The sequence below is a fragment of the Channa argus genome, chromosome 18 (assembly GCF_033026475.1).
Source record: "Channa argus isolate prfri chromosome 18, Channa argus male v1.0, whole genome shotgun sequence".
NCBI classification, from domain to species: domain Eukaryota; kingdom Metazoa; phylum Chordata; class Actinopteri; order Anabantiformes; family Channidae; genus Channa; species Channa argus.
In genome coordinates this window covers 13,384,863-13,411,105 of record NC_090214.1, presented here as the reverse complement: position 1 = coordinate 13,411,105, position 26,243 = coordinate 13,384,863, and the positions used below count along the sequence as shown (strand labels likewise).

Sequence of the window (26,243 nt, the reverse complement as noted above, 5' to 3'; positions counted from 1 at the left end):
AGATTCCCTCAGGTGCCCCAGTGTCCTTTCACAGTCCAAGATGTGGATCCGGGTAAAGTGGAAGTGCTAAATTGACCATAAACGAATAGGCTGGGCTGTCTGTATGTCTCTATATGTCCCCTGTAGTAGACTAAACCTCTTGTCAACGCATCTTGACGCATCTTGAGAGGCCACATGCAACTCTGAACAAGAGAACTGGGCGCTGAAGATGGATGTATGGATGGAAGGTAGAATGAACCTTTTTGCTTGCAGCCCACATGCACAATCATGTCCATGAAAACACAAAAAGATTGTCGTTACAACAAACCGAGAGACGTTTCAACATGGAAGACCACACCTTGTGCAGAAGTCTGAAAGGTGAGCTTGTTTTGTTGTCCGGTTACTCCCTGCCTGGAGCTACTGTGAGACCAAAACCAGATACTTACTAAGAATTCCCAGGCTGCTATTTTCACATTCAAGACATTTATACCAGCTAGGAACTAGTCTGGTCTCATACCACAGTGGAGGGTCTCTGTGTATATATGTGCTTAAATGCGTGCAGACTGCATGAACAGTGCAGGGATGTGATATGTTAGCTGTTTGAGCCTGCGGCATCACACCAGGTTTGTTCTGTAGAAAAGATTGCATGACATATTTCCAATTTCCCCTCACTTCTTTCACATCCTCTCTGTCTTTCTCTGAGCTCTTACTATTATATTCTTTCCTTTCCTTTTGTCCTCACCTCTGGCCTGTTATTTCACGTTGTCTACAAACCCCATTTCCAGCAAAGTTTTTAAAATTGTTTGCGTGTGTGTGTGCGCGCGTGTGTGTTGTAGACATCAAAGTCATCAAACATTAATTTGCTTATATTTACAAAATGCGAGTGCTCTCTCAGTGAAAACACTGAACTTATCTTTGCACCTTTGTCAGAGAAATAATTGATTCAAGTAAATTAATTACAGATTTTAGTTGTCATTGCATTTTAGTGCCTGCTTTTGTGGAAACTGGGGTTTGTCCATTTCCTTTAATTGCTTCATGAATTAAACCAGAAAGACACACAGATCAGAAACGAAAAACCATTTTGCCTTACTTTTCCTCGATGCGAACCCAGAGGTCGTTAAAATGTCGGTGCCGCTGCTTCTTTTGCTTGTTCCTTCTCTTTTTCTTCAGCATTTTCCTCTCTGCTTTCTCTAGCAGCTCTAGGCTATCTGGTGGCAAGAGCACATGGGGTAGGAGATCCTGCTCCAGGGGACGCACCTGATCCTCTTCTTTGTGGGGAAGCTCATGGAAGAAAGGCTCAAGTAGAGGAGATTCATCATGGTGGTCTTCTGATTCTGGTCTTAATGATGGTCTCCTAGACAATAAACATCACAGGAAAATAAGATACTTTTCTAAGAAAGAAAAACTGATTTTTTGTCACATCATCTGATGTTTACACCTGACAATTTAGGTCGACCCCTTATATAAAATATTTCTCTTTCCCACAGCATAGTACATATAATAATGAGACTGCACCAGAGATTCCTTATATAATTGAATTAAATGTTTTACATCCCCCTATGATAAAATGGCATAAGGGATTGTTTGATTTTTCAAAACTATAGAATTAAAGGCACATTCAGCTCATACAATGGTCAAGAAGTGTATAAAAGAAGCTAATAGTAAAATAAAAACAATGAGATCAGTCCAAATGTTTGCATCTTCCTAAAAACCCTCTAGGCAACTTTAACATGTAATATCAGCTGTCTTAGCTTTAAAGGATGCTCAAAATGAAATTTGTAAACCATCCTAAAGCTGGAGAGGGATAATGTTACCGTTTAAATATACTTTAACGATCCTTATCAAGAAATGGATAAAAACATGAACATGCTAAGACTTCCAAGTGGAAAACCATGAAAAAAAACTGAAAGAGGTGCTAGGAAACTTGTGCGAGACTACCCAAAACAAACAGCAGGGGACCTGACAAAGTCTTTAGAGGCAGCGGGAATAAAACTTCACATCTCCACAATCAAGCATAGTCTCCACAAGGCTGGATTGTTTGCAAGAACAGCGTGCAGGAAGCCATTGGATTCTTTTAGACACAGGGTAGCATGCTTGGAGTATTGTAAGGAGCATGAACAAACCACATGAGTTTGGGAATAAGCTTGTGAGCTCTGATGAGACCAGTATTGAGTTATTTAGTCCTAATTCACACAGACATGTCTGGCGAGAAGAAAAAAAACTCTGCCTATAAGGAGAGGAACACTATTCCCAAAGTTAACGGACATACAAAGTATTATAGAATATTTCATTATGGGTGATGCAAAGTTTTGCAATTTGCATTTTTTTTTTTTTTTATTAAAGCGTTTTATACATTTTATAGACTCCATAACCATTTTTCTTACTCCTAATCGTAAAAGAACATTTGTACTAGCAGACTGTGCAGTAAATACTATGTTGATGAAAAAAAAGGGGGGGTGCAAAGTTCTGCAACTGTAATTAGTTTTCTTCTTATATCTTATTCCTTGTAAGTCCAGTGGGGAGTGTGGATAGAACAGAAAGGAGAGGTGCAACCGGAGCCAAATGTAATTAATAGAAAAAAAAGAAATGAAGGCCAAAGGGGGGGGGGGGGGGGGGGGTTGGGGTAGGTAGGAGAGGAGAGGAGAGGAGAGGAGAGGAGAGGAGACCTTTGACCAATTCTTTAATGGTCCAATTTTTCATTAACAATGAAAACACAAAACAAAATTAATGCTAACACATACACAATGTAGATTCTCACCTCATCCAATGTTTCATCTGAAACTAAGAACAAGTGACTCTTGAATGACAGTAGATAAAAAGTATTTAAATCAGACTCCATTTTGTAAAATGTGGACTAAGTTTTGAGACATGCAGCCACCAAACCTCTGAAAAGGAGCTTGGCATCTGTATACCCATTCCCTGTCATTTTGTTTTTTCCTAGAGCGCTGAATCCCCAATTTTGCCTTCCCAATTAAAAAGTTAACCAAACGGACATGTCTGCCCTGTGCAGCACTATACATTGGACCACAGAGGAAAAATTTGTCCTCCAACACTTCTTCCAAGCCAATAAGCCACTGCTGCAGTTAAGAAAAGAGAGGTCTCAACCTGGGACAGCTGAGCCATAGATGCTGTAAGGTTTCCTCAGATGTACAGAATGCAGAATCATTTTTGCTCCTACGGTCTATATGTGCCATGTGTCTGTAACCATGGCCCCATGCACCACCCTCCATTGGAAATCCACAGTGCGTTTCTACATTGGAAGTTCGTACAGGGACCTTCAGCTGCCTCTGGCAGAGGATCCCGTTGGCAACACTTCCAACCACCTCGACTCCTAAACACTGGCCAGTGATGCTCTGAGAACCTTTACCGTTTGTGCGTAAAGGGGCTTTTTTGATGTATTTGGAAAATCTGGTGGCTCTGTTGTTTGAAAAGATAGAAGAGCCCTATCTTGCTCCTCCTGCTCTTCCACTACAGCACTAATGGACAGTGAGGTAAAAGGAGGCCTTGGATGGCCATGGATTCTGCTCCTAATGCCGCTCTAAAAAGGCTGGGAAGACCACCCATCATCTACTCCAGGGGTTTCTCCAAACCAGCAGTTTTCCACTGTCCTGCCGATCTCAAATTAGCCAGTTTCATCTGTTCAGCTGCTGTGACGATGCCCTGCACACCGACAGATTGAACTATTCTGTACTGTATGAGTGGGTTGTAGAAGTTGTCTTCCCCTATTCGACCATACAAGTGAGAGCAGTCTCTTTCAGGCTTTAGCACAGTGTTCCATGCATGGAGAACAGACTGGTAAAAACAGGAGGTTTGTGATAAGTCTATGCCATGCAGCTCCAGACGGAACAGATGCTTGTTGTAGGACACATTTTTCACTTTTCTGAGAAGCACATTTGCTGTTTCCACCCACATCTGTGGCTTTTGGTACAACAGGCACTGTGCTGTCTGCAGACGGAAAGCTGGCAGACGACTCCAGACATCAATAATTCCCTGGCCTCCTTCTGACAACAGGTAAATACAGGACAGCAGATTTGAGCCAGTGAAATCCACCCCAGAAAAAGTTTACCCCTCTTCTGCACTTCCCTAATGAATCCATCTGGAGCTTCAACCACAGTGAGCCGGTGCCAGAGCACAGAGGCAGCCAGATCGTTAACAACCAAGCTCCTCCCACTGTAAGACAACTGGGGCTGGACCGCAGTCTGTCTAGTCCATCTTTTGTTTTGAAAGTTACCTAGAACAACACCTACGCACTTCATACCCTCTCTGCTCCACTGCAGACCAGCTGGTAGCATTGGCTGCTGCTTATTTCTCCAGTCTCTTAAAATAAACCCTTCACACTTTGTCCAAGTAACGAGGGGGTGGCTGTAAAGACCACCCTTAGTCCACCACCACCTTCAGCAAGACAGCAGCATGTAAGTACAACAACTTTATCCAAGAACTAAATTTTTTTCTAAAACCAAAAGCATCTAATGTCCAAAATAGGTAACCATGATCAACGCTATCATACAAAATTGTATCCATAAGGAGTTTATGGCGTTTTGCTAGTATTTAATAGATTGTACAAAACAATGACACCGGTTTCCAGTTCTTCAACAGACCAAGATCCCCTTTTTTAGGTAAGAGTGTCCGGACATCCCTCGTGCAACTCAGTGGAAAAGTCTTAGAGTTCAAGCAGTGTTTAAATGTTTTTTTCCCACCAGAGTCCAGAAACGCTTATAAAACTTTGAAAGAAGTCCATCAATTCCGTGGCCACAGTTCATTTGCTGGACTACTGCAGACATCTCAGCAAAGGAAATGGTGGACTCAAGCAGATCTGATTGTGCCTTCTTCAGCAGAGGAAGTCCCTCCAGGATCTTCTCTATACTGTTAGAGTCAGAGTTCTCAACTCTAAAGAGACTGATGGAAAAATCTATGGCTAACTTCCTCATCTCTGATATGTCAGCATCATCAGATTATTTTCTCTCACTTTTCTTTTCAGGTTAAAAAACAAAGAAGCATCAATGGAGCATCGATGTCTTTGATGGTGGAAATCCTTGTTCTAATTAATGCTCCCTTTGCTTTTCGTGTAGGAACCTACCTAATGCCTTCCTTTTATTCTCCCAGTTTCAATTTTTACTGTCTACTATCCCAATTTCTTTCTCAAATTATCCTATGCAATGTTTTTCTATACCCCTTGTGCTGATTATATGTGAGTTTACACTGCTTGTTTTTCTCTTTCCCTCCCTCCATTTATGTTCAAAGTTCCTATTCTTAAACTCTCCATAAAGAGCAGAGAAGAAAAAAGTAAACCGAGGACAGTGAGACCTTTCCAAGACTGAAAGACCACCCTTAGTGCTTCACCCATTTTCATTTTTGTGCATTTAGTGGAGTATTTCCCTTCTTTTCTTTCCTAAGTTTAGTGAGTATTTTTTCGATCGGAACCTATTCTGTTTACTTAACTGTTCATGCCCAGTTCTTGACAGTTCTTGACAGAGTGTCATGACAGATTTAATGAATCTGCCTACATGGGGAAAAAATCTGTTACAGAAATACTGTCTGTCAGACGTTTCATCTAGGAAATCATTAATTTTCTGCAATGAATATGATTGTTGCTCATCCTGTGACACAATGTCAGAAAACTGCGACAATGAATCATCGTCTAACATTTGATCATCTTCATTTTCAGTATTATCTGAAACGGGTGTTTAGTTCACCCGTTGTAAAAACAATTACTCTCATTCTCTGCAAACTGAGTGCCACATCACTTCTTGCCCACCACTTATCCTCTGCAGGCCCTTTGCTATCGCTATTATCCTGCATGGAATTTATCACTTCTTCAGCTCTGCCACTGTGGTTCGTTTCAGGGGTGGTGGTTTTGGCATCTCCCAGTTTAGATTTCTTGCTGGACTACCTGCGGGCCGCTATTGACAGCACCAGATGCAGCCTGTTGTTCAGCTGAACTGCTGCCCACAGCCGCTCCTCTGTGTGGACACAATGGCCACTTATGGCCGATGTCACCACATTCCAAACATTTCATGCTGCCAGAACTGGCATACACAGTGTAGAAAGCATTTTACATTTTTACTTTGAAAGAAACCTCTGAATTTTGTGCAGGATCACTCAGACACACGAATGCGTGTTTCTGCAGAGACTGAACATGTTGCAGTCTGGCATCCTTGTAGCCAAGTCACACTGTTTTGATGCTGCTAGCAAACTTGCCAAAACGGGAAAGCTCCTTTTCCAATAGTTCACTCGGGATGAAAGAGGGAACTCCTGACATGGTGATATGTGTAAAAGGCACAAACAGTGGTGAAACAGACACAAACAAGTAATCCAATGTCGAGCCTTTTTCGAGTAGTTGATGAATTAAATTTTCCTCTCGCAGAAAGGCTACAGCGGCCTTTTCATCGGAGAACAGTATGGAACGTTCTCATGTCCAATTTGTTCTCCCACAGCTATGAGAACTTGTTCCACGGTGTATCGAAGGTCAGCTACAATTTGAACCCCATGGATTGTGGACAGGGGAGGCGAGGTATGTCATAATTCAAATAAACTAATTCTTCGTGTCTAATGTACAAATGTAAATGAAACTCGTCTTATCCTCTCACACAGGACAGATTAAACGGAGTCAGAGTGTCCTGAACTCAATAGCTCCACGGACTCCACAGTTACTCACACACTCAAGCTCACACTCAAACTCAAGCACAAGCATGCAGTGAGATGAGAGGAGAGGAGGAATCCCTAGTATGTAAGAACAGAGTGTCATGGATCTTCCAAGAATCAATATGCCGTCTGATTGAGAACATTTCAAAGTTCTTCAGGAAAAACAAATCCAACGATTGGAAAGGGAGGTATGAGAGCAAAACCAAATACTCATCTTTTTTTTATTAAAAACACTGTTGCTTCTGATGAGCTTCTGGCCATCTCTAGTAAGCTCAGCAACAACCATCCTGGATGAGGACAGACACACATATGACTTGCGTACTTTCAGACTAACACAATGACCTGAAGTAAACCCAAAATAAATACTGACATCAAATACTCTTCACCTGCACAGCATGAATGTTAAATTCCAGGACTTAACCTATTGCAGCAGTACTATGAATGGGTCAAATGCAAGTTTATCTCAGGCTCACAATCCTGCATCAAACACTGGGTTTGTGTGTGAAAGTAGATTCCCTTCATTCATTCACTTGCACCCAGAACAAGAACACAGATCCTCGCAGAGATAACCACCTGCACTGTGTGCCATGGTAGACTGCACTACATGCTTCACAGCAGGAGGTATGAGACCTGCTAAGACACAGCTTGGCCTTTTCACTTCATTGGTGGTCAATGGTGGTTTATCAGCAGTACCATCTACCTAGTGTTAACAGCAGACGACATCCAAAGAATGAAAGACATAAATCAAAGCTTTTTTTTTTTTGGCGGTTGGGAGGGTAAAACTAAAACTTCTGTTTTCCAGGTGATCATGTAGCACTGCTAACCTTTAACAAAAAATAATAATAAGCTTCATATCTTGAATAATAATTTTATAAATTATAAATATGTACGTATGTATATTCCACTCATGCTCTTCACCTCACCACAGCTGTGCAAAATGGGGTTTTGTGCAACCATAAATTCTGTTTTATTTTTATATTCAATTTATCTATTTCACCTGCAACTATGTAAGAGTGGTACCCATTGAGGAATCAATGGAACATAGCTGGTAGGTTGTGTTTACCTGTATGTAGTTAATGTGAGTCTCTCAGAATATGTATTCTTAGTGATTGTCATGCTTTCTGTGAAATTATTAGGGTTACTAATTTTATATTTAAAAATGTGTTGCAACATGTCATACAATGTAAGTGATACTGTGTCAAACCAGGTTTAATTTGTAGGAAAATAATAAAGCCCACAGTGCAGATAAATTAATAAAACTACAACAAGGTTCGAAATGAATCAACGAAACACATTCTCACATTAAGGGACATCTGGAGAGACAATCACTTAGTGGATAATTACTGAGTGCAGTTTTTGATTATTTGCAGACAACACATTTTTCACAAGGGCTGGAGCAATACTTAAACATCTGTTTTGGGTCAGCAAATGAACACAGACCGACTGTTGAGTTGTTCTTCAAAAATTATTTCCCATTTGAAATCCAGTCAGTGAAAAAAGTTGAAATATATATATTCCTGTCATGGCCGCGAGGCAGCAGTTGAACTGTAAAATGTGGCCAGGCCATGAAACCTTACACCCATTTAAGTGATAAAATATGGGCCTTGAAGTTTTACAGGCTCATGCTTTGAGGAGAAACCATAATGGTCAACAACTATAGCAAAACACAATATTTTCTGCCTTTTTCTGTCTTCTCAGTTCTGATACTCCTGCTGCTTTTTAAGAAAAATTATTACCCAAACTTGAACCAAACCAGACTCCCTCACGGAAAACATCAGTTCACAAAACTTTGGTTCTGTGTAAATTGGAGCTTTTTGCCCAGTCTATTATGACTGTAATTATAAATCATTTTGACTTTAGATATTAAAAGGTTTTGTGCAAAACGTTAAGATGGTGCCATGTCTGGGTTTGCACTTAAATCAGTCTCAAGAGCAATTTGCCATTTCCTGTCATTGGTAAAGCCAAAAAATGTTTTTTCTTTTTGCAAAAGCCTTTTTAAACATTACTATGACATTACTTTGACATTTGATGTATTTAAATATTTTTAAAGTGCAGTTCCACTCTGGAATGAATCTTTTGAATCAAAGAAAAATAATACCACAATTTTTGTAGATCTGGAACGAATTATTGGAAATCTTTCACATTTACTAATTTGAATGTGTTGGTACAGATTATGTGTGTTCCTGTTTGAGAGCATTTTAAGTACAAATTTACCTGTTAATGGGCTGTCCAGCAGGGGTATGCTCCACCTCATAACCTTGGCGACGAAGAACATCAATGACTGTATTGTTGCCAAGAAAATGACCTGCAACCACAAAAAAGAAAAAAAAAAGGTGATGACTTTATTTTTTTTTAAAGCTATTGATGACTTTTTTACTGCAGGTGAATACATACATGCAAATCAATTCAGTAAGTCTAATTTCAATACAGAAAACATACCTGAGGACGCATAATCAGATGACAGAGATAAGAGTTTGAGTTCACTTTTGTTTGTTTGTTTCATTTAACATTAACCAGACTGTCAGAAAGTAGTTCCAGCATGTAACCATCTGAGAAACCACAATATGTTTGATATTTCTGTTTGTATACATTTTAAACAAACATGTATAAAACATGTTCATTGTTGAGATTTCAAGTTGGATTTTGATGAGAGCCTGTCGAACTGTTTTGCCAGCTTTCAGTCATCACGCTAAGCTAGGCTAATTGCCACAAGGCTTCAGCTCCATACTTAACACACAGAAATGAGAATGGTATAAATACTTTTGTCTAAGTCTTCACAAACAATTATTTTAAAATATGTTGTTTTTTTATAATTGAGTTTCTTTGAGTTGACAGATGCAACCTTCATATTTTACATTTCTGACACGTTTTCTCAAAAGAATTCAGTTCTTGTCATTGACTGTATTTATTCGGGCTTCATATCATAATTCCCTTTTCTTCTCAGCAGTGTTCTTTTTTATCTCTAACGTCCTCTCTTTCTCGCTCTGACCCTTTCAACTAGGTGAAGTGGGGGCATTGAGGCTTCATGTTGCCATGTCAAGAGGTCTCCATTCTTCCCCTCACTCTGACAAAAGGGAGCAGGGGCCCATTGTTTGGGTCCCCTCAGCCGTGGCACCAAAGAGCTGTGTAAACAATGAGCCATGGCACTTTAATCTGGCCCAGAGCCATTGACAGGGAGAGACTGGCCTAGATGCTCTACAGGTGCCATGATGACGCTCCATCTCTAGGACTAATAAAAAGAAGGCTATGCCCCAGTATGCCACGGCAAAGGACTGAGGAGGTACTACTGAGAAGTGTAATGTCAACATTAGATGAAACTGAATGTATTAGTCTTTTTTAAATTCACTGCATTTGTGAACGCTTTTGCCTTTAGTCTACTTATGGTTTAAATACATGAGCTTGTTTTACTTGTTTTCTTATGTTTCTAATTTGATTTCCTTTGAGAGAATTACTATGCTAAAGAGACATAGATTTGTCTTTATCTTAAGCAGGAATCATTATTAATACAGGTGGTCAACTAAACCAGTAGCCAGCAGCTCTTAAACTCACCATGTGGTCAGAGCGAGACAGAGAGACAGTGACAGACTTGTCCAGCCTGCCCATCTTTAGAAACAACTCAGTGTGATTTATGTGATTTTACGTCAGGGGGATTAAGGTGGGACAAATGGAGCTGTTCAGCACAAAGTAGGGTCTCAGAAGGGTGGGTGGACATAAAAGGGGATATAATACCATTCACATCGACATGCACACACACCTACACACAAAAACCTATACACGTGCAAATTGGTAAACCATCAATTCTGTCACAACCCCAAAGTCTTGAAAAAGCAGTGTTTCAATTTATCAAAAAATAACAAACAATTGAGATAAAAATTTAAATATCTATTCTCTTAATCTAAACTGCTTTAACAGCTTCACGCTCCAGATGAGAAGAAGCTATTTTTTGTTGCAAGCAAAGTTTGTTAATTTTAGACAATTTGTGTGTCCCACCTTGCGGTATCAGTGTCCTCTTTGGAGTCACAGAGGACATTTCAGTGTGTTAGGAGTCACACAGTGACTCACCAGAGAGCCAAAGTACTTCCACATTCCCATTTTTTGTACTTTAGTGCTTCCATATTTTCTTCAAAACAAAACACACATGATATTTGTGATAAAAATGCTGATGCTGTGGAGTTAACACATGCACATTATAGTATTCTTCTGCTCTGCATTAAGTTTGGTTCTGCCATGCTGGTTTCACAGATGTTTTCATCGCACGGCTTTGTTAAACATGTTGACTCACACAATTACAATCCGTTTTTCTGGTTATTAGCTGTCTCACGGAAAATGAAAATAAAACATATGTTTGTACCTTGGCTCTAAAAAAAGTGGTAAAAGTTTATGCTAAAACTGTGCTCATTTCTTTATTTTAAAATGTGAGAAAATCTTCACTCATACTGACTTTTGTATATTAATTGCACTTAGTTTGATTTAGAGGTTATTGCACTTTAAGCCCCAAAGTTAGTTAAATCCGTGTTTCTGTAGGTTCTCTTCATAAGAAACAGTAGTACTGACATTTAGTTAAGCACTTACGCTAGAAAAAGGCCTGCAGCTTGTGTCAGAGGCCACCCCACTGTGTAAGAACACTTCTGGAGTGTTTGTAACATCTGACATATATTTCCACAATTTTTTAGGCCAATTTCATACAGTTTAAATCTATAAAATGGGCTATATAAGTACACCCATGTACAATATATTCAGTGTATGTCTTTCAAGCAGCATTGAGACATGAAGATGGGAGAGATAAAGACCAGGGACAGACCTGAAAGCTCTCATTCACAACTCACTACTTAATTCCAGCAACATTTGTACACTGGACCACTGGGTTAGCGGGTCAATGGCATGGTTATAAAAACCTCTACAGATTCTACATGTGGACTGAACATATCTATGACACGACAGCTTTCATAGTGACAAAAAAATAAAAAAAAATCTTTCTAAATCTTCTTGTATCCACTGATACTGATTAAATTATCGTGGATTTGAATAAAATTTAAAAAGTTATTTGAGTATTTAAAGCTATTTGAGTATTTTAAGATAATCTTACATGAACATAATATAATCTGGCTGCATCATGACTCTCACATAACAATTTTTTTGCTTTGTTTTAAATAAAGGTTGGAGTAACAAGTTGGTAAACAGAAATGAATGATAGGTATGTCTTTCCTAAAATCAGTCGTGTCTTTCTGCAAACCTGTAGTCAGACAAAGGGATACCAGCTGAGAATTGGACAGCATCCGTCCTTAAAAAGACAAGCAGTCTGCAGAATCATCGGCTCAACTGAAAGAAGGACATATGGTAAGCCTTAAATAGCATTCCATCTCCATACACATCAGTATTTACATTACAACGTGTAACCAGGGCCCTAGCAGCACTTCTCATAACATTACAGAATGTTGGATAAACAAACGCTACAGGCAGCACTGAGGCCATTCTGCCCCCATGTAGCCTTTTCTAGCTGTTTATGTACACGTGTTCCCTGCTACAGTCAGCCGGACCCAGGAGCCCGTAATCATCACCACTGAGCAGTGAATGAAGTCCTTTCTTGAAGAAGATGACAATCAGGTGTCTGGTGCTTTCTTGAGTCTGCAGTGGGCAGTGGTTTAAATGCTACTTTCTGAAACAACTTTTATTCCCATTGACTTAAAGCCGCACGCATTTGGCTTGAATATGCATTGCGACTGTCATTGATTTAGGCTGCAGTGATTTTAAGAACGTCATTTACAGTATCTGTACATACAGAGAGATTTAGAACAATGAAAGAGACTTATGCTATTTAACTATTATAGCTATAGTTGGAACTGAAACTACAGATTTTAGGATTTGACATTTTCTAAGACATCTGTAGTATAGGAACCAGCCAAAGATTTTACTGGAAAGTCACTGATTTGGTTCAATGAGCTGTTAACAGTCTGACAAAATCTCTGTATCTTTAAAATGTCAAGGAGACACAGCCATCCATAAAAGTGACAGACGTGTTAAAGACAAATAACAGGGAATTTATTGCTTATTCACTAGAATACAAATCACACTGTCATCCTGGTGCTTTTCAAACAATGCCAGCTGTTAATAATACACATATTAAGTGTCTGGAAACACAGGTTCTGCTTACATAACACCTCTTCTAATCCCTAGATCTTTGACACCGTCAGTTCCACTGCCTCTGAAACCTAATCTCTGTTTGCTTCTATATCACGACACTGTAGGCAATATTTTTTAATATAGATAAGATTAAATACTGTCAAGTTAATAGAGAATTATTGTTAGTTGCTAATTAGAATTTGCCTTTTAGCACTGAACACATGTGTTGGGAAAGTTACAGTTTTTTGACCTGATGATGGAAGGAGATGGAAAGTCAAAGCATCATCACATGAATATCTGCAACGAATTTCATGGAGATGTATACAGTAGGGACACTTCGTATACACTTGGGACACTTCAACAACAGACACCATCCCGTCTCCTGTTGACAAAGCCAGGTGATCCCCCTTTAGTAAGGGACCACACCTACCTTTAGGCTGACATTGCAGACCCAGCTTGGTTAAAGATGTTAGAAGATTAGAACACTTTAGAAAAGTAGGCAGTGTAATGGAGATCTTAACCACAGTTCAATTACTAGAAAGCAGCAGTAAATGTTTTTTAAGTAAAACTTTTAGAATGCATGTAACTTTATCAACTTGTGGTGTTGAGACCTAAGAGTCTCTTAATGTCTATATTACATTCATTCTTGCAGGCACCAAGATTCTTCACCACTGGATGCACCATGGAAAAAAATACTTTCAGAAATGAATGTTTTTGCCTGGAATCAATTTAGTATGATGCTACTTGCAACTATGTTGTCAATTTGATCCCAAGTCCCTGCAGGATAAGGATACTCTTAATATAATAGCACAGGGGGAAAGTCACTAACCAAAACCACAGTGTGTTTGGTTAAATTAGTCTGCACATAAGCCCACAAATTCAGCTTGGGTCGCAAACAAAAAATTCTTGTACCATCATTGGTTCAAGCATTCCAAAACCTACAGCGTGTTATATTTTAGTTTCACGACAGTACGTAGCATCTCCTGATTCCCCCTCATTTATATTATAGTGTATCTAATAAAAAGAAATGGTACAAATAATAACTACTTGTGATTTAGCCCACGTATTAAGGGTATAAAACAAAAACAAACACAGATTGACACAGCACCAGAGAAACCAGTGGCTGAGCCAAACTAAACCTCCACATGTTGTTTTAATGCTTCTACTGCTCAGTCATAAATGACATATTGTACCGGCCTCATTTCTCTACATTATGTCATAATTTCCTTCCAAACTATGACAAAATCTATAAAAAGGTCAAATCTACGTTTTAAGCAAACCCAACATGCTAGAGCCCAGATGAGAAGTATTTCCAGTATCTGCACGATTGTTGCCCAAATATTAAACAATTTTTAACTATTTATGTGTGTTGTGGCATTTCTTTCTGTCCCCTCTACCCACTATGCATGATGTATGATACCAGTGATAAGAGAAAACAATTATTTTGACTATTTAAGGCTATTGAATGGCTGTTTGAGTTTGAAAGACACCTCTAAAAAATTAAACTAGCCTTTCTTAAGTTAAGGCAAAGAATGCTAACATCTCAGCCAGCGTCAAAACATTCCTTATTCTATTTCTCTCAGGCATAGTGAGAGACAAAGTTCAAAAACAGGCTGAATTCAAGAGGTTGTACCTTTATTGTAAAATTCTAATCATCATTTCATAGACCGATGCAGGCTGTTGAGGGAGAGCTGGAGGAGAAAAGGGAGAGGCAGAGACAAGCAGATGCAAAAACAAGAGGCAGGATGTAGAGACAAACAGAAAACAAGTCAATTCATAACAGACATAAGCTGAGACGAAAAAGCTGAACGAGTGCAGGTGTCAATTGCTGGATTAAACAGGGAAGAAAAACAGGAATAGAGACAAAGGGATAAGGCATGCACAACAACACAGGAATGTTAAGTTGTCAGATGCCAGACTGTGATAGCCAAGGATACGAGCATCCTGCAAAGCTTTCAGTTTAGGACTAAAAGACTTCTGTACTAGACTTAGACTGGATCTTGACACGGTGCCCATGTAAAGTCTACTGTACAAACCAGGGGTCGATCCAGGCCTGCTTAAAATGGTATCTGAGTTTGGCATACAGATTTTCCGCTATTTTTTTTATTCCTGAATGTCTTTACCCAAAGCTAAACCAGGAAAACTGCATCTAGGCGATGCAAATCTGGAGTTATATGCAAAGCATATAAATGTTAAACAAACAGAAGGTCTAACTGTAGCAGTGAAAATAGGACTCTTTCACCTTATGTGGATTTTCACAGATATTGCTGTTTATCAAAGGTAAATAATTATCTAAAAGTATCTGGACCAATGTCAAAGATCAATGTCAGTACCCCAGACAAATGTTTAAGATGGACATTCTATTTATGGTACACTCCATGAATTAAATTCATCACACATTTTGTGATAACCACATTCATTTTCCTCACATTTATCTACCGAGCACTGGTGAGTCTAGACTTTGGGGGACTCCAGGCCAAAAAGGCCTATCAAGGTGCCACAAACCAACAACCACTACTTCTCCTTGTCTCTTTCTTTTATTTTTACTGAAAGTATGCTTGTTTCATTGTGCTGATAGTTACAGTTAGAATAGGTCGTATGATAGTTACAGGTAACTTGCTGTAGTGGTGCACTTCATAGTTTAGATTTTTCATTGCAAAATGTGCCAATAGCATTGGCCATCAGGGGCCCCGTATATTTTGGAGGTCCCCAAACTCTTTTAACAGTATGCATCTTACAGTGGTGGTCGTTAACAGTCCGGCCTCTATAAATAGGGAAATAGAACGAGGGTCGAGCCAGGAAATTACTTGTGCACAACAGAGAGAGCAAAACAGAAAGGTTCAACCTTTTCCTAACCTCTTGTTGAGTTATGGTTTATGCCTGTGTCGTTACTATGCTGTAGTGATAATGTAGTTCTAATGTAATGTTTTAAAAAATGTCATAAAAATATATCTTTTCCTAGGTGCTGGTATCATAACACTGTGACACACAGTTCTGGGGTGGGGTGGTATTAAACTCTAATTGATTGGATTGGATTTGCTTATGTGCTTATGTGCTGTGAAAATGTAAAAGGCACCAAACTAAAACATTAGACTTCTTTGGGGAAAGGTAACAGGAATGATGGAAGAGTTGATGTTTTCTAGCTTTTAAAGCAGGCTTAATGAGCCAAATTGCATGTAAAATATATAATTTTCTGCAATACTATTTGCACTTCCAGGATCATTAAAAAGATGGATATAAACATATATTTTAATTACTTTGTGTTGCTCTGAGCTTTTTTAAAATGAATTATGTTTCACTGTGTTTATCATAAGTATGAAAACTGCTCAGTGTCTGCAAGAAGTTTCTTGAGCTCGTGCTGAGCAACTTCAGCTTTGAATTTATGCTGAGAATAAATGAGAAGCAGAGCACATAAGAGGCCTGTGGTGTGAGGTTGTTTTTTAAATAAACCCTCACAGAAAATTTGTGGTGGCACACAGCACTTTGGAGCTGTGTTAGAGATTACATCTGTCAGGCTGCAATAGCCTCTACACTCTCTCAGCGCAGTCCTCAGTTTTTCTCTCTCTGCCAAAAAATTATGGTGCTTGAACACACACCAGCTCATTCACTGTGGTCATATGAAAGAGTGATCAAAGTTTGAAAATCTGTAAAAAAAATTAAATTAAAAAAAAGTGAGCAGTTCTGACAAAGTAAAAGTGGAGCACTGCCAACTCCAAATGTCCCTGCCACCGAATGTCTCGTGTTACTTATAAATACAGTCTGAGGGAATATTCCCAATGTAAAAGCTAGTGAAAGGAGATTTTATAAGCAGTTTACTGGAGGTGGAGGGATACCTGCCCACTTTAACTCAGGTTGGCTCAAAAGATGTAAATCATAAAAGTGCCAGCATGACCAGCATTTTCATTCTGATGAACTCAGATGTGTCTACTGTGAAAATAAAGCCTTTTACTCAGTGTCTATGGTCTGCCATACAAAATATGCCGCCTCTTCGAAATTTCTTTGCTAAAGTAGTGCAGTGGGGATTAAGTGTTTTGTAGGCCAACCTGGAAGTTTGCATTTCCCTAGTTCCCTCAACAACAAGCCAATGCGATATTTTCATTGATTTTTGAATCACTGCTGAAAATAAGCTCCATGAAAAGGTTTATGATACCTACATATTCAGCCAAGATAATCTGCAGAGACGGTCACCACTTTTATAATTTGTGAAGTTTAACCACAAATGCCAGAAGTAAAAAATCTATTGTTAGGCTTCAAATGAACTACACGATTGCCCGATAAATCTAATAATTGTGAGGTATGAGTTGAGTCACAAAAGCAAATTGTTATATGTTTTAATAAATAAGTGAAACCATGTACACACTCCACACATTTTTTCAAAAGGAGCAGATTAACATCTGTAAAGCCATCATTCAAAGGAAATACCAGAAGTGATCACAATTAGTAAATTGAGATTAGCTTCTACTAAGCTTTTATGTACTTTAGATCAACTGCGTCCTAAAGTATTTTTAAGTGAGCTTTTTCTCATCCATACCTTCCAAAATGTATTCTTGTTCTTTGCATACTCAAGACTGCTCCCGCTAAAAAAACACACAACCCTGAAAGCCTCACATCCTGCTGCGATTCCCTGCTCAGCCTTTCGACTGTCTCAGTTCAGAAAAAGGACAGCAAGGGGGTCACTCACATTTTATAAAAGCATCCAACATCATTTTTGTTCTCACAGAGCTTCCATCTAAAACATGTGGCTTATAGTGCAATTTTGTGCCTATTTAGTTTGAGTAATCTGCAAGAAATCTTGTAGATGTCCAATGAGGCCTGCATATCATCTGTGATTTAGATCTACATTAGATTATAACTCGGAGCAGATCCACAGGATAGAGGCCTATAAAACCGTATAAGCTCTGTTTTTCGCGGCCTTATCTCATGCTATTGTTTCCTAGATTTTAGTTTTTTCTTTTAATAATTTTTTCCTTCCATTTTTTGTTATTGTACAACCGCTGTGTCAATTACCCTCATTTTTAACGCTAATCATTTATACCTCCATCAATAATAAACTGGTTAACCTCAATTTGCTGTGGGCAGAGCCATGGGCTTAGATTTATTTATTTTTTAGATTTTACAGCCTACCTGCAAATAGCCGTCCATCACAATAACAAATGGCCAAATTGTATATCTGAGTACTAAAACTGCACCATCTAAAGGGGCCTCAACCAAAACAGAAAATCATGTTTATCTGATTATGGTCTTTCGTTTTCTCCAGACCTTAGTGACGCAAAACAGAAATTAGAAAACCAATTGCAGCAATTTCAGCATGACTTAATTAAAGCAGAGCATTGTTGTTCCTGCATCACTGAGAAAACTTCTCTTACACAAAAGTCTATGCAAAAAGATTGTGCAACAGATTTTTAAAATAAAGGCATCAATTTCAGCCATTACATCAGTGATTTGCTGCTATGACAAATGCTCAAAGTTAAGTCTTAAAAATGCTTCTTTGTATGGAAAGTAAAACAAAGAGAGAGAGAGAGAACGTAAATTGCTGTTTAAAAACATACAAATATCTCCTTGGGCACAGACCTGGAAACCCCCAACCCTAAAAAAAAGACTCTTCAGTCTAAATGTGATGGTAATAATGAAACAAATTTAAATATAAAGAGTCACTACTGATCTGTGGCATCCCAGATTCCTGTTAGGGTTGTGTCTCAACAACATACTGTGTAGGGCCAACAACGCAGGCTCATTCATACAGAGAACCAGAAAAAATCCTGCTTCATCTTAACAAACTGTATTTTCCAAAGAAAGAGAGAGAGAGAGAGATGAAGAAGTGGAAGCCACAAATCGCACAAGCAATGTTTTCCTCTGTCTCTTCATATCTTCATCCCCTCTGGGCAGTGAATTTCTCTCCTTCATGTTTTAGCACCAAAATGAAAAGGGACAGGTCCATCATAACAATTCTTCCTCAGAATCATCAATAGATGCACTGCTGGCACTCACTAGGTAAAGATGTAATTTTCCTTTCCCTTTCAATAAGAGTAAGGTATTTCTGGTTCAAATGAAAGGTTAGCCCCTGGGCAGGCATGTAAAGATCCAGGTGCATAAGGAAATACTGCTGGGTTTGAATGGGGTCAGGGGTGAGGAGTTCAACTCTTTTAATAAATCACAACAAGCTGTAGTGACAGGCGTTCACTGCGCTGACTGTGAAAGAGACGAGTGGGCTCTATGAAATATGTCTCTGGGGCCTCTGACCCGATGAGTGCAACAAAATGTACATCTTTAGGTGCATTTCAGTCAGCAGCTTGACAGCCAGTTTGTTATCCAGAATGGCTGACAGTTTTATCCATTCAGTTAAGAAGAGACTGAGATGTACCAGATGACATGTTACAGACACTCCTGCCTTCTTAACATCCTACTGGTTAAACATTTTTCATTTACTATGCAATGAATAAATACAGTAGGACACTTCAGAAGAAACGGATCAAGAGGAAGATTCACAGACAGACTGGCAAACAGTGACAAGTCAGTGTCTCACACGCTATAAAAGACAGTAAGATTAATATTGTGCATCTGTTTTGATGTATTTTAAAGTAGTATTACAATTTACCTGTAAACACAAAACTTATAATAACAATTTAGTTATCAAAAATCCGTTTCACCTAAACTTATAAACGTTAAGGTTCAAATGAAATCTTACCCTCTTTTTGATACTATTTATTTTTCTGACTTTTCAGCAATTATCCATCAATGTGCTTTGTTTCCAATTCTGACATTGTGGTTGACGCTATTTCTGCTCTAGATTCAAACTGCATTCAAATGGCTTCACATGTACAAGGGATTCATTAGGAAATATTGGATAAAAACTAATTTCAGTGAGATGACTGTCCTTAACTTCACTCTCCCTCCTGCAAAACAAACATGTTATGCTAGAGGACTAGGGACTCTTCTTTTGTAGGATTATTAACCAACTCCTTTATTAAAAGCCAAAAAAGATGGTTTTATTTTAACCACTAAATATCTGAATGACAATTTAATCTCATGGTCGCCCTTGTAATTATATTTAAAAAGAAAATCACGTGATATTTAAAAAAATTAAACATTGATTTAAATACCATCTTTCTTCCACAAATGAATAACACACATTGCAAACTCAAAAACTAAAACCCTTTTCAAAAAAGTCATAATATAAATATGTCATTCAAAAACAGATCCAGGAGTTAATCTAGGTTTGGCAGATGTTGTGCCCCTGCTTGGCCACTTCCCTTCCAAGTTTGTGGTAGGTCTGGTCTGGTTTTTAATGGTGCTGTATGACATGTGTATACTCGTGTCAGCGACTGCCCCAAACAGTTGTAAACTGGCTGTTTATGAGTGTAAGGTGCTGTGAAAAAGCACCACGTTTTAGAATTTCACACCGCTTGGGGAATAAAAAAAAGAGTGAAAGTGGGCATCTAGTAGTGCTTACTGTGAAAACAGTAAGCAGTGGAGCAGTTTGGCACTGGTTCCTGTAAGGTCTGGGCATTTTTAAGGGAATATAAATAGGAATATAAAATATTACACACATTTATGTAATTAATGTATAGTTTAAATAGGCAAAAACGAGTTCTGTTAGATTACTGACTGGAAAAGTAAAAAATATATATATTTAACATAATTTGGTTTAGTTTGTTCCAACTCTTCACTGAAGCTACAGTACATACTGTATGTTTACACTAAGGAGAAATGTAATTTTTGGCCACAATTCCCAACTCTTCTGCCTGGCATATTTGGTATCTCTACAAGATCTCCACTAGAAAACAAACTGGCAATTACACCACCATAAATATTTAAGTTTGTGGTTTTAGAGTGGCTCCATAGCATAAATCTGTAAAGATAACATGCTGTAGTTTGTGACACATTACTAATAAAATACATTTACTATCGCTGTTCATTTATCTAGATCAGTTTCTTGTTTGTAGTTGGTTTTGTCTCTGTATTTGTTCTTTTGTTTCTTATAAAAATTCTTAGCATATAGGATTCATGTTAGAGGTAAATCTATTCAAGACACTAGCTGGAAAACAAACCACTTTATTTCTTTAATGTTATAATTTTCACTGTGTAAGTAAAGGATGCTGACTCCTAAATGGCAATAGACTCACGATGAGTACTGTGCATTAAGTGACAAGGTTCCCGTTCCAGTACTGAGAGCTCCCCACACACTGACAAGTCAAGGTGCTCTGTGAAAGTTATGAGTTAATGTCACACTCTGCTATAAGCCACAGCTCACCGGGGGCCAAAACATCCATTTATCACAGTCTACCCACCTCACTACAAGATTTTGCTAACTGAGGGGTATTCACTTTAGCGTGGTCCTACCAACCTAAATAGCAAAAGATCGAAAGGCAAACCTTAATTGTCTGTGAAAAGAGTCAAGCATTTCAAAGTACAGTAACCATTAGAGCCTGTCAACCATACTGGCAATTACACCACCGCAAATATTTAAATTTGTGGTTTTGGAGTGAAGTTTGAGGGGAATCGTGATGCGCTAAGCAGTGTGGGGCTGGTATTGAAACATGGATGCATTCGAGCTCAGCCCGAAAAAGAAGACATAATAATAATCTTGTAATAGCTGGCAGAACCTGAGCCCCAGCTTTCAGCGATATGTAAACACATCGCTTTATTAAAGTCAAGAATGCCAGGGTATGGAAGAGATTGTGAAGGGAACATGGGTTCATATTGTATACGAATTTCATTACTGTACCTATGGAGTGGAGCAATAACTGCTTCCATATGCCTGTCTCAACATATGGCACTTTTTCAACATCATCATTTACGCTGAGTGATGGCCGTGGTATTTCAGACAAACAGATGGGGGAAAAGACAAATTTCTAGGAGGTATTTACTTACAGTTTGGTAAAGTAAAGTGAGGCATTATAATACCTTGATGCTCAAATAGGGTAGAACAGGGCAGGGGTTATGGAAAGAAAAACCTCCATATTTCCATACCAGAGTGCATTGTGCTAGGTTGCCTCAAGGTAACACTGCTAAAATTACTGCAGGCCTGCTGAAATTCAAACTCTTCTTGACCGAATGTAACAACTTGAAAATTGTATCTGTCAAAAATACAATTTCAGAAAATTTGGTGTTATGCTGCTTTGCAAAAACAAGCATTGTTTGACTGAAAGTTGGCCAAATTCCCAAACTGCTGTCGTAGCCTTTTTATTCACAACTTTTTGGAATTTGGTGTAATTGTTCCATTACCCTTTTGGCCCCTTTTTTGTTTAATTTAGCACAGGCAGGCTAAAAGCTATTCAGCATTTGGCCATGAAAGAAAAGTTATCATAAGTTTAAAAGATTTGGGAAATTTGTATTGTGGAAAGGTTTTTTTGTGTACCATAAATCATCTCACACCACCTCGTAAGGTCCACTATCTACTGGGTGGCCGTCATGAGTGTGTGCTACATAAACATAACATTATTGTAAGCAGCTCTTATCATCTCACAGTCTCTCTCTGACATTCGCTTATTTATGTCTGGACCCTCTCTGTTCTGTGTAATGAAGCTTGAAAAATGTTGAATACAGATCTTAGACAAACACACCAAATTAAAACTAAGTGCATGCTGAGCGAGGACAACGGAACAAGCTGGTTGGTGACCATAGGTTTATTTGACAGTTGCTTTTCTGACCCCTAACTTGTACACACTACTCGTAAGAAACTTTTTTTTTTTTACAAAAGTGAGAGGGAAGATGCAAAAATGCCCCTGTTCTAATTTAGAGTTGGCACAACCAAAGAAGTGGTTGGATTTGGTGTGCAAGGAGTTTTGGCTAATTACCCATTTTCACTGAAAAAAAAAACTTATAATTAGTGTCTCACATACAATCAGCATCTTATAATGCCCTCTTCATCTTCAGTGGGATTACTGATTTGGCATCAGCCCCAATCGTCATTGTAAAAATATCATAAGAATCCCAACAGATGCTTGAGAAGACTTATCATTGTGTTCACAACAGATAGTCTACAAGAACTAAAGGACACTAGGTTCGTTGGTTTTCCCTTTTTATAGCTTGAATGGATGCATGTAAATAGGTCTCGATCTAATAAGGCCTCACGACTTAAGCTGAATTTATGCTTGATGGGGATGGTGTCGCAAAATCCTGCATGCATTTCAATGATATCATATTAATCAAATCATATATTATATTAATGACCCTGCCCAAGACATCTAATATTGCAGCTGTTTAGGTCCTTTGTCATCTCATATGAACCATCATTTGCCATCACTACTGGACACTAAAGGAGCACCACTGTTTGACACAGCAAGAACAACCTTATGTACACAACCAACTGCATTAGGCAAAACAGCTTCAGGTTTAGGCTGAGTTACAAGATGAAATGGTTTAAGGTTAGGCCCAAAAACTTCAGCCCCGAAAGCAGGTATGACTCTATGATGGCATGTGTTGTACAACATTTACATTCCAAAACAGTAAAGTTTGACAAAGCACTGTAATGCTTGCTTTTTCTTTTACAGTAGCCTTCTGTGTGGGGACCAGTTTGAGCAGAGTGGGAACCAGTCTGAATTTGGTGTGAGGACATTTTGACAAAGTGAAGACAGTCCTTACGTTCTTGTACAATGTTGGCTTTCTGAGGGTTACGACTTGGGGCTACACATTATGTCAATGAAAGTCCTCACTAGAGTAGAAATGCAAACCGGGGGGGGTTCGTCTGAGGGTGATGCATATGAAAAGTCATTTAGGGTCAGAAAATCTGGTTTGGCATTGTGTGACTGTCAACCATTAATGCTTTCTCAATAAACAATTTCCAAAACCACACACACACAAAAAAAATCACAAAATATTTCTATCCCATAAACACAGATATCAATGGATTGCAGCACATTTATCAAGTTGCTGTTTCTCTTGAAATATTAATGCATCTTAGAGGAGCTTAAGTTTCTTTCAGTTATTATTTCTACCTTTTGTTGCTTCAGATGACGGACCAAAGAATAAAACATATATTTCATTTAAAAATAATAAATGATGCACATTTACAAAAAAAGTGTAGAATAATACTTCTTTTAGATACTAGTTGTCATTGGGGCTGATAAACAAACATCTCCAATGCTCATAAACACTAAACTACTAGGGCACACGGACATTTTTATGCTTAATTCATGTGATATCTTAAGTTTCCTTTGGCAGAGCACAATCAGCCTGCAACCAGGCAAGACAGGGAATAAATTACCATGTATAAGCTGTTTTGTTAACTTGTTGTGGCAATAAAGCTTATGGAAGGCAAAAATGAAAAGCCTCAACAATTTTCCACAACGGTCAGGAATCAGTCAGGAATCTGCAGACCAACCCCTGCAGGCTTATGGGAAAGTTTCTCGAGCAAAGAAATATGTTAAAAATGTGGTTGCGCCTTCAAAAAAACGCAAGTTAATTTCTCTGATCGTGATATAGTTCATCAGAATTTATCCAAAGCTCGCAGCATTGCAATTTAGAGGTAAAAAAACCTCTTTCTTTGGCTGTTTTGTTTACTGCTGCACATCCAAATTACAGGTACATTATTAGCAAAAAAACAAAAAACAAATATTTAAACAAAATGCAGAATAGACAATTATTGCATCATGAACCATTGAGATGCCCTTTAGTACAGATTTAGAAACACAAGATGTCACTGATAAGACTGATCTCACAGCTGATTTTAACAGGAAAGTAGAGTCCACCGATATAATGGATTCCATTGTAGTTTTTGTATGTATGTGTGTCTGACCACTCCAGTGATAATTAAGGACACATTTTACCCAGTTTTGTCTTGGGAGCTGAAGCATGTGTGTGTGTAAAAGTGTGAGTTTTTTATTCTGTATGAGTGTGTTGCACATGCATCCAAATGTGCCCCATTACCTTCTTTATACATTGCGACCCTACCTGCCCTCTGTGTGTCTAAGACTAGTGCTTCTGGGCTGACTGTTCGTATCACTTTCACTCAGCAGCTCATACACACACATATACAGCCCACATGGATAAATACACACAGAGGCACACACCTTTTTAGACCGAGCCCTTGTAAAGGCACCTCCTTAGGGACACGCCATGAAATGTACTCCTTGTTAGGGTTTGAAAGTATGTGTGTGTGTGTGTTTGTGTGTGTGTGTGTCTGCTTTTCTTCAGCTGTTTCCTGCCAGCTCAGAGACCAACAGACTGTGAAGGCCTCTCTCCCTCTGTCTGCTCAAAGCTCACTGCTTTTCTGCTTCTAAACGACCAAAGAAAACCTTAGATGAGGATGTTTCTGACGACATCATCATAAGGAAACTCTGACTCTGATATTGACTGCACTGATCCTTTCCTCTATCCTATGATGAAGAAAATCAGATTTTGGTGGCACAGATTCTTTCCGAAGTGTTATTTGGCCTTTAAATATCATGAACTTTGTGCAGGTTGTTGCTTTCAATGATGATTAAATAACTGATTTTGGTATGAACAAAAAAGTTATCTGATGATTTAAAATTAAAGTTGTCATTTGAAAATTTCTTCCTTTTTTGTTTTTGTTAATTTTTCACCAAGTTTATTGGTTAATATAAGCAAATCTGTTTTTCTATTTCTATTTGAAATAATAAGTATTATTGTTATTACAAAAAACAGCAAACTTTTTTCAGCTTCTTGGATTTAGCTCTTTATAATCATAATTAAACTAATTTTTGGTTTTGGATAGAAAAATAAGCAATTACACTATCACCATAGGCCAAGGGAGATTGTAATGGACAACAACAAAAGTTATTCATCGCCAAATTATAAAAATAACACAACAAAAAACAATTATGATTTGATTCCAAATTCTTCTGTGCCAGAAACAAGAGTCATAAAAAGCTTATCAATATTAGAGACATATGTCCACAAACAGATACTGGTATACAGATATCAGATACTGACTGAAAAACCATCTGAGCTAATGATTACAATGCAGACCACAATGCTTTGAATGAACAACCAAAGGTCACACAAACTAAAAAGACTCTCACAGGACAAAGACTGTCTGCTTTAGATATATACCACCCTCAATCAAGAAACATGAATACACATGCACAGCAAACACACGCACAAATACACACAGTCATCCACAGTTAAGCTGACAACGTTGTGGAATCAGCACTTATCTGCACCTTATCTTCCCTGTTGTAACTCAAACTCTTATCAGGTGGGTGCTACTTATGAGGTTGTTCATAGTTAGAGAGGAATTCAAAGTATCAATCTGTCATTTTATAAAACTATGTGAAAGAATTCAAACAGACCACATGTCTGTTTCTGGTCAGTCCTGAACTGATAAAAGTAGGTTTTATTGAGCTTCTGCCACAAAGAAAGACTCAACACAGCTCTGATTTATTTGGGGCCTATGCTGATAAAGGCCATCAACTCTAGATCAATGGTTTAGTCGTCTGAGCCACTAACCATCTCCAGGGAAGCTTATAAACACCATTTATTGCAGTCCACATATTGTTTTAGACATAGAACAGCTTCACTGCAGGGACATAGTACCTTCC

The 26,243-nt window shown here is 38.4% G+C and overlaps 1 protein-coding gene across 1 annotated transcript in view; it reads right to left on the bottom strand.

Annotated features, from left to right (window-relative positions):
- trabd2a (TraB domain containing 2A) overlaps positions 1-26,243 on the bottom strand; it is a 55,236-nt gene that overhangs the window by 2,567 nt on the left and 26,426 nt on the right. The window contains exons 5-6 of the mRNA XM_067484710.1: positions 8,836-8,926; positions 1,070-1,333 (exon numbers count right to left, since the gene is read on the bottom strand). Coding sequence (XP_067340811.1) covers positions 1,070-1,333; positions 8,836-8,926 — 355 coding nt within the window. The remainder of the gene's footprint in view (positions 1-1,069; positions 1,334-8,835; positions 8,927-26,243) is intronic.